General features: G+C 43.0%; 2 protein-coding genes across 2 annotated transcripts in view; one reads left to right on the top strand and one right to left on the bottom strand.

Annotated features, from left to right (window-relative positions):
* The window catches only part of Dock2 (dedicator of cytokinesis 2), a 478,084-nt gene that overhangs the window by 235,969 nt on the left and 232,312 nt on the right, over positions 1–9,803 (top strand). The window lies entirely within an intron of this gene.
* The window catches only part of Fam196b (family with sequence similarity 196 member B), a 20,030-nt gene continuing 13,651 nt past the window's right edge, over positions 3,425–9,803 (bottom strand). Inside the window, exon 3 of the mRNA XM_004637039.2 lies at positions 3,425–4,577. Coding sequence (XP_004637096.1) covers positions 4,391–4,577 — 187 coding nt within the window. The 3' untranslated portion in view covers positions 3,425–4,390. The remainder of the gene's footprint in view (positions 4,578–9,803) is intronic.

Genomic DNA, 9,803 nt, shown 5'->3' with positions numbered 1-9,803 from the left:
AGTCTTTCTCTGTAGTTCAGGCTGGACTTAAACTCACAGCAATCCTCCAGTCTCAACCTCCAGAGTGTTGGGGTTACAGGCGTGCGCTACCACGCCTGGCTCCAATCCTTTTCTTGCTCCATAAACATAATGACACATAACACATAACATCTTAGGTTCTGATGTTTAAAGAAAAGCAATATCATTTTTAGCATAAAACAAGTTGTCTTTAGCAGGATAAATTAAGTGGAGAGTATATTGAGAGTATGTTGAGGACTCTGCTCAGTTAATGGATGAATTTTCAAATCTAGCTCAGTCCTTTCTACAAAGGCTGGGTCCCTCATACATTCCATCCACCTACTACCTTGCTTCCAGCTCTCACTGCTGATGCAAAGCCTGGAGCAGATCATCTAGACCTTCCTGAGGGCCTCTTACTCCAGGTGAAACTGAACCAGCTCTTGCAGTCTCCTTCACATTCCATGCCACAGGAACCCATATTTCCTTGAAGTGCTACTGTATGCTACATTCTCATGTGCCTGGAGGTTCTTCACAGTCATCAGCTCCTTGGCTTTTTAACATGCATTGTCATGGTTTCTGGCAGTTTCACTGAAGCCAAGGAGAGTTTTTTCCTTACCCTGAAAAAATAAAAATTTATGTCTGACACCAACTGTAGCTTCCTGAAGCATCTTGCTTCCTCCTTCCTAATTTACTTCCAGCCACAAATGAATGCCGGGCTATGTATTTGTTGGGCACTTGCTGTGTGCCTTTGTTCAGGCTCTTTCTCAGTTGTCAGGACACCTCTGTAAGGCTGGAGTTATAGTTTATATAAAGAGGAATCAGAGGCTCCAGAGGTTGTCTGAGGTCACTCAGCACAAAGGCAGAAGAAGGCTATCAAGACCAAGACTTATGATTTCACGTTCAGGGATCTGTGTTGCTTTTACTTCCCTTAAATTAATACTTCTGAGTGGAAGACTCGTAGTCCAGATATAAACAAGTCAGGGTTCATAGATGGGGCAGAAAAACACCCAACTCATATGATGCAAAGGTTTTTTTTCTCTTCAGTTCTTTCCCAAACATCCTGATTAGTCAAGTAGAACATGGATTCAGTGTTAATGTGACTTTAGTAAGCATTGAATATTTTCAAATATCACTTCTCACAAAGAAAGCTGGTCACAGACTTAGAGCTCTGCACCTTTAGAAAAGTAAATATTTTTTTAACTCAATAAAATTACTTTCATTTTATGTACTATCTTTGGAACATCATGTTGGTTTTCTTCATATCAGTGGTATAAAGGTACATTTTAAGGACAAATGAGGTGAAAAATACTGAATAAATTAGAGTCAGACATATAGGCAGAATGATAAAAATCATGAATGTGTATCCCTGTTAATTAAACAAGGTGGTCACATTGATTGCTGCCTCCTTCACTCCCAGAATGCCTAGGGCTTTGCAAGGCCACTGTAGCACCAAGGCCTCGGTCTGTTGTCTATCCCTGAGATATGCGTTAAAACTATTTTAATGAAGGCCATTCTGCCTGAGACGTCTTTCCTGAGTTTAAGTTTTATAACCCAAATCAACCCAAGCTAATAATGGAGTCTAGGAAAAATATGTAAGTTTATTGCAAAAGATAATATCCCATTTAAAATAGTTTAGAAATTTACAAAACCTTATATTAGTACATCATCTTCAAGAAGGCGCTCTATAGATGAGCTGGTATTAAGTTCCAAGGATAGTGAGTACACATTTTTAACTACAGAGAAAGCAGCTACATAAACTTCTGTCATTTAAGTTGGTATATCAGTCTTTTCTCCTTCCATTATATAAAAGTAATTTTTGCTAAATTAATCTCTCTCCATAAAACCATATAACCTCAAGTATAGTATTTCTATATAGTATTGTGATAGATGATACATAATATTTTACAAAGAAGCAGTGGCTTTCATGAGCAGATGAGCGGAGTTCTGGTACATGTATGTGTGGATTCTTAAAAATAAAGACAATCCTTTGTGTTCAGCAAGAAGATATTTATCAAATCCTTTCTTCCTCATAATGATTATAAATGTTCATTTTCAAAAGGGACCTTCCCAGTCTCAGGTAGGTGGTACAATTAATGTGGTGTTGTGCTTTGGTATAGAATCATTATAGCCGTGGTTTGTTTGATTTCTAGAAATATCAACATTTTCCAATCCCGATTTTATTTAATTCAGGTAAGCATTTATGTGAGCCCCCCTTCCCCCACACACATGTGCAACATATGTGTGTGACTACATAAGCGTCTTAATCTTCTGCTACCTCCAACTTGGGTCGTCGTTCCCTGCTAACCAGGGCAAATGCTTCAGCTCAGCCCTGGGTGATTCTGATCATCTGGTGCTAGAAGGTACACGTAGCTTGCAAGGTGGGTAGAGAACACAGCTGTTCCTCTCTTCATTCAAGATGAACAAACAGCATGAAAACCTAAGCAGCATGCCCCAGCTTTGTGAAACGGATTGCTCTGGTGCCCGGTTTCTTAATTCTAGGTGCAGGATTATTTTCATTCCAACATTATACCCAAGAATATAAATTCATTCAAAATTAGTGTAAGCAAAGCAAATTAAGATGGAAGGTCTACAAGATACAATTACATAAGAGATCCCGAGTGATTTCGCTTTATTGGATTAGCCTCTGTGCTGTTCTTTTCCATTGCTGGGGCCAATTGAGAGTTGGCTGTATGGATACAGAAAGAAAGATCTGTGGCTTTTAGCCAGTGGTAGCATATCTTATTGAAATGTGGTTTCTTAAGTATGACAAGTGTATTTATCTTAATTCTAACTTGATGTTATGTATTCTGGTCTCATTTTGTGGGTTTAAACATTACACTAGAAACAGAACAAGAACATCTTGAATGACATTCCAGAACTTAAATAGTGCAAGCCAAGATTCCTTGCCAAGCTTTCCTCTCACTCTCCCTCAAATAGCTTTGTGTGCTGCAGCGCTGAAACAGGAAAAAGCGAAACTCTTGGGTGGTTTGCTTGATAGATCCCAGTTTGCAATGGGCTGTGCATGTCCCGTGTATGCATGGGGTGCTCGGCTCTGCAGAGACATTCCCCAAGGCTCCAGGGCTTCCGCACAGGGGGTTATAAAATTCATTCTTAATTTAAGGTATGGTTAGCTCTAGGATCGCTTTCTGGCAGCATCAGTCCAACTAGGTGCTGGCAGAGAATTTAATTTAATGCAAAGAAATCCAAGCCTTTCTACCCTATCCTTGTGTCTGAAGCACATGTAGCAATTACTTAATTATTTACTTTTGGAAGTTTATTCAGTCATGCAGGTGTGACTGGGACCCTGCCTAGGGTGATCTTTTTGAAAGAGTGAAACACTCCTTAAAGAACTCAGACTTCGGGGAGAAAAAAGGTCTTTAATATGAAAATGGCAAAGGCTATGCCTCATCCCCAGTCCTGCTGCTTCTTCAGTAGGATGTCTGTTGTCACAGGGGAGGGACCCTGGATAGATTCGTGTATGTCTGGACCTACCTATAGCAGTGGCACAGGGGTGAGTGGATAGTAAAGGAGTGTTGCGGTTTTTCTCAGCCTTATGTAAGTCATTGAAAAGATACACTGACAGGCTGTAGAATCTCATGATCTTCAGTGTTGCAGATATATTAACTATGAAATAAAATTTAAACGCCAACCAGATTTGCCCACTCCTCTTCTAGACACGCTTGGGCCCCAGGAAGAGACAGATGCTGTTAGGTGGCCCTGGAAGGGTTACTACTGTGAAACCCTCTCTGAATTCTAGCCACGCAAGATGGTCATACCAAGTCTGTATATCCTCAGATGACCTTACAGTGGCATGAGAAGACAGGCCTTGATTTGGAATCGAGAGCTCATGAGAAATGAAAATGACCCCAAAACACCAGAGTGCTTTTGCTGTTTATGCCCTGCCCACTTCTGCTATGCTTATGTGTGCCAACATCTTAGGGAACTGCAGGGTTATTTATCTAATTGGGGAGAGGTATCTGCTCATCACCCCTCTGTCTGTCTGCTCTGCACAACATGGAATTACTTCTTTTTTCCTTTGGGCAGATGGACCTTGGATGAGTAGGAAATGCTTAGCTTTGAAGAGGTACTGGAGAGTGAAGTGGAAATTTGCTTATGGGGAACTTGGAGTTAATAGACCAGCCTGGCCACGTGTGACCGGAAATTCAGCAAGTGGTCACGCAATGTCCATGAAGTCCTTGGCAAGCGGGGGCACACACTCAGGTGAGGCTGGCACTCAGGTGTCCAGCTGTACTGCACTAGCCCAGATTCTCTTATTCTTCAGGTCCAGGGCTCCCAGCCATGGCCTTTGCAAAGGAGCAGCGTAGGCCTTGGGAGCAGTGGGTCCCCACCACAGAGAGCAGAACGTGGAGGCTGAGGGGTGGCCCTAAAGAGCTCAGATCCACCAAAAGCACTTTTTCTTCACTTTCTTGGTTTTCCGCCGCAAGTCTTGCTTCTCAGGGACCGGGGGTTCTGCTGGGGACTTTGGTGGGGAAGGTGCCTCCTCAACTGGTTCCACTTCCTCCAGGCTCTGCAGGACTTCATGGAACCTGCCTTCCTGCTGTCGAAAGTCATACTCTACACTGAAAAACAGAACAAGGAAGGGAGGTAACACTCAAATCAGCACACAGGGACTCAGCATCCCCAGGTGTCCAGTTAGCATGGAAGAGCAGGCTTCCGAGTCCTGAGTGACCTAGTGGCTATGCGCCCATGAAGAGTTAGACCATCTCTCTGAACCTCCAGTCTCTATCAGTTAGATTGGCACCCACAATTCTCCCTTGCAGGGAATTTACTAAGTATAACTAAGGCATGTAACGTGGTAGCCTGATGGCAGGTGTTCAATAAATATTGGTCCTGTCTCTCTCTCTTGCATTTATTTAATGCTTCTCATTGTTAGTTTTATTTTTGGACATTTTTCATGAAAAGTACCTTATAAAATATTTAAATGACATAATAGTAATAATATAGTAAAACTGAGCTTAGTTTCTTCATCTATAAAATGAAAGTAATCGTTGCACCTATCTCAAAGGCTTTCTTTGGAATTATTGTGTTTAAGTTGAGCTGATACAAATTATGTATGCGGAGTAGTGTCTAGCCTGTGGGAAGTCTTCTCTAGGTGTTAATTCCTACTACTGATTTTGTCATCGTTACTGTTGTCACTACTGATGAGCCATGCCTTGCTCTTTTTTAAAAAAATAATTTTATTGAGAAATAGCAATGAGACAGTTTCAAAACAATTAGTAGGACAGTTTCAATAATTAATACATTGCATATTGTTGTCTTCTTAGTGGTTATTCATAGTACAAGAGGCAGACACGATAGCCTATCCACAAACACTATTAGAATAAATCTTTCTAGTCGTTGAATTAAAAGAAAGTAGCTGTATATCTATCCTATTTTGAATACACAGATACAAAATGGTCCTTCATTTGTATCCCCTTTTTTGTTTAGTTTTGTCAGAGATGGATATTCCATTATCATTTAAATATTGTATGTTCGTGAATTCAGTAAAATATTCCAATATAGTCCAGTAGTCCATAATAGTAGTGGGTTTTCTGTAGGGCTGGCAATGTCAGAAGTTGTTGACTTGAGCCTTTTCCATGTAGGGACTTAAAGTTTAACATATCAATACTTGATAGAAAATACCTGTTCCAAGTTATGTCTAAGATGTTTGATATTCAGACAGATAGTGAAGTTAAGCTCCACTGTCTATGTTGTAGGGTAATAAGAATAAGCTTCTATTCTGGAGGGTTAACAACCCAAGTTTTCAGACCAAAAATTAGAGAAAAAGAAGGGCTGCAAGGACAACCAACATTTTGGCCCTAGCCTTTCAAGTTCAGTGAGGACTCAGGACATAGGAGAGCCTTGCTTTTTAAATATCTTGCAAATACAACTACCGCATGCTACTCCTTGGTACAGATAGATTTAAATATTCTACTGATGGACATTTCCAAACACCTCCCTTTTTTGCTCTTTTATTTGTGCACTTTGGACTCATGCATGTCCAGACTCTGTTGTATTGTGCTATGAGCACAAAGGTGTGTGAAGTACACATGAAGCGCAGCCCAGGGCCTTTGCAGAAATGCAGAGGGGTCCTTGAGGTCTGGGGTCCTTGTCTCAGGAAGCAACATAAGGAAATCCTGGGGAACTAGGAGCAGGATTAGAGCTCCAGCCTGGGAGGGGCGGGAGCTGATGCTACCCCTGACTTCTGTGTTTGTGGGAATCACACAAGCAGCTCTCAGGAACTTTCACCCTGTCTCATCAGCTCTCTTAGCCTTGCTAGAACCCAAAGAGCAGGATCAGAGGAAACAAATCCTCTTAGACAGCCCTGCAGGCTGTGCAGGGCTCCCTGTGTCCTTAATTGTTCACTTTCCTCCCTAGGACATTGACTCATGGAGGAGATTTCGGTTGTGGGTGCTGGTAGGGAGGCTCTTAAGCTTTTAGATGTATTTGTTACCTGGTTGCATCCCAGGACTCTCAGAAGTTCCAAGGATGAGGAAGCAGCATGGGAGAGCAGAAAAAGGAGGAAATGTGGAGTCATGAAAACAGTGCACACTCTTTGTTTAGCTGGGAGAAAAATGAAAGGCTAGGTACGGAAGACGAGAGACCTCACATCGCTTTGTGATGTGGCAGGGCTGGCAAAGGCCTTTGTACCCAGCAAGGGTGAAAAAGCAGCCATCATTAGAGGGCCACCTGCCCTTGTCTACTACTATCTTTGTGCCACCTCCTAGAGCTCAGGATCATAGTGAGTGCTGCTGAAAAGATAAATCACCATTGCAACGTGTAACTAATGAAGCTCCAAATGGTGCCTTGCCAATGGGAATTCTGAGTTAGAAGAGGCAGGCTGAAGACAGAAGGGCAGAGTGCCGTACTGTGTAGCCTGGAAGATGAATTATCAATTCTTAGGAGCACTGAAGAAGGATGTCTAATTGTTTCCTTTCTCTACTTTTGATAAGCATCACCCAGATTTTCCCCTCTTCTCCTTTCATCCTTTTTCTTTCCCTTCCTTGTCTCTCTCTGGGGATGTAATCCTGATTAGGTGATGTATGTAATGAATAGAACACGGGCTGTGCTCTTTAAAGCACATCTTCCTACCTCATCAACTGTGAGATATTGGAGAAGTCATTTCCCATTTGCGTGCAGCACTGTTTGTCGTCATCTACAGAATGAGTGTGATCCCTACTCCCAGGACCTCATCTAAATTTAAACAACATGTGCATATGTAGCATGCAGCAGAGCTAGACCCCAAGGATTCAGTCATTTGACAAACACTGACTATCTTACATGTCCTGGGCCTGGTCCTTAATTCTGGGAAAGCGGCAGTAGAGAGATTGACACTCTGCCTGCCCAGTTGGCAATGCTAGTCAGTGGCTCTGTGTCTTCAGTCAGTGCTAACCCATATCAGTGATGATTAGAGACCTTTCTGTCACAACCAAGGGTTTGCCAGGTGAGTAGACCAGGGTATCCACAGACTGGAACACTGAATCTCACTTCCAGAAGCACCAGCTGGGACTGTACCCTGACGTGGCTTGAGGGGTGGAGTGGGTTTCTATCCGCACTACTCATGCCTTACTTACTCTCCCTAATGGCTAGTTCGGGAGAGGAATTCAGAGGTCCAGGAGGCTTTATCCCAGACAGCCTCTGCATTGCACCGAGGAAGGAATTTAAAGCAATGAGTTGTGAACTCTGATTCTCACCACTTGTAGCACTGGGGACGTGCATGGCTCACAGATAGCTGTCAAAACAGCCCTGCCCTACCTGCTGTGACAGAAAAACCATCTTTCTCACAAAGCATCAGGTAGAGCTGAGGAGGACAGCTCTCTCCTGCTCACCCTAGAATTCTCCCTGCTGGTAGATCCCACCCATCCACTCCCACCCCTGTGTTCAGCTCTATTAATATGATAGTGAAGCTAGGCAGATCTGAACACTGTCCCTGTGGAACTTGCTTCCCGTGTTAGTGTTTCTGGTGGTAGGTGATTAAGCTAACAATTGCTTTCAAAATATGCTTGTTTCTCTTAACTACTCCTGCTTTCTAGTTCTTGATCCATATGTTCCTTCTAGATTATAAGAATGCACACCTGCACGACCAGCTGCTCCCCCTGTATGTGACATTTCTTGCTTTATAATGCAAACAAACAGACAAGCGGCAACAGACCACCTGAGTTTATCAGATTTATAAATGTCCCATGACCTATTCAAAAAAATAATTCTAGACCTGGAAGGCTGGTGAGGGGAGGCAGGAGACAGAATGTATAAACTATCTCATTGTCCTAACTGGAAGCAGGTCCCAATAGAGAGGACAGAGTGGGGCTTTTGAGCTGACCACCTATGGTTTGGATAAGAGCTGCCCCTTTTACTCGTGAGGTGACTTTGGGCAACTTTCTTGGTTCCCTCTAACTCAGTTGAATGTGGAGATTATAATAGCTACCTTGCTGGGCAGCTGTGGGACATGATAATTGGTACTGTCCCTGTAAGGGACACAGTCTCTGCCCACTCCAGTCCTCTTCCCTATGTCCTTTATCTTCGTATCTTCAGAACCTCCACACTTAAGCCTTTAGTTCTTCAGTAATTGTACACCTTGCCCATAGCAATGTTCCTCACCCTCCCTTTTGTGTACTTTGAGGGAAGAATACACTCTTTCTGTTTCTATGGAAACACAGCAGGGCCCCATTATAATCACTGGGAGTCAGGGAGCTCCCCTCCCCCCTCCTGCAACTGCCCCCACTGGTCTTGACAGTTTAAAGGGGATTGAAAGTGACTTTCTTTTCAAGGCCAGGCAAATAGCAGAGTATAGAGAAGTGTGTATGCTTTGGCAAGAAATTGATTAATGTTTTTTAGGCCAAGGCAATTTATTAACATAAAGGAAAATTGTCACTTTTCTCCTTATTCATCCATTTGACAAACTACTGTTTAGTTTGGAGGGGAGGAAAAGGAATCCATTTTGCTTTGGTGGCAGCTGCTTTGTAAATGGGGGGGGGTCGGTGCCTTTTCTTTCTCATTTGGCTCACATCTTAAGACTGGGTGCAGAAGAGGAGATGCCACCCCACCCTGTGTTATGGAGCCCCTTGAAAAAGAAGAGTAAGTGGTCCACTTGGTAAGAGTTCAAGTAAATTTTCAGCCGAGGATTGATTATAGATTCAAAGGTTGGATTTTCTGCCTTGGGCTGTGGCTCAAGAATCAAGGCAGAACACCATTAAGCATTCTGGTCTTACCTCCCCTTTCTTCCTTTTACCCTTCTGAGACCTGCCCCAGCCTGTACGTCTTCAGTCAGCCACATTCTGTTACCCTCTGTATTCTATGTGAGATCCTAAGAAGGAAGATGAGCATTGCTTCTTTGGTCCGTGAAGGACCCTCATGTACACAAGGGGACAAATAGTGGTAAAGTAGTTATTACGATGCAGGATGCAGGGCTGGGAGCCATTGGGATAGTCCAGAATAGTCAACATGTGTGGGGTTGGTCCTCCTGAGGAAGCACAGGATACAGGACCTCTGGTTAGAGGATGCTGAACTCGCCGAGGAGTCTCAGAGCCCTTTTCACTGAAGAGCGTGTCTGAGCATGGTGCCCCATGGTGTCTAGAAAGTGAGCTATGTATAAACCAGAAATGGGTGAGAATTCTCAGGTTTCTCTCTTGAGAGCACCTCATTAATCCACTTGACAGATCAAGGTTCCAGTAATAATGCTAGGTAAAAGTAAAGGGATACATTTCTAGGTAATTGGGAGCAGCCAGAGGTCTATGTCATGGCTTGCCTAGACAAAGAAATAGTAAGAAGCAGGCAAAAAACAAAAAACAAAAAACAAAAAACAAAAA

Source organism: Octodon degus, unplaced genomic scaffold (assembly GCF_000260255.1).
Source record: "Octodon degus isolate 3935 unplaced genomic scaffold, OctDeg1.0 scaffold00085, whole genome shotgun sequence".
In the NCBI taxonomy this organism is placed as follows: Eukaryota; Metazoa; Chordata; class Mammalia; order Rodentia; family Octodontidae; genus Octodon; species Octodon degus.
Note: the sequence above shows the minus strand (reverse complement) of the source record. Positions and strands in the feature narration are given on the sequence as shown.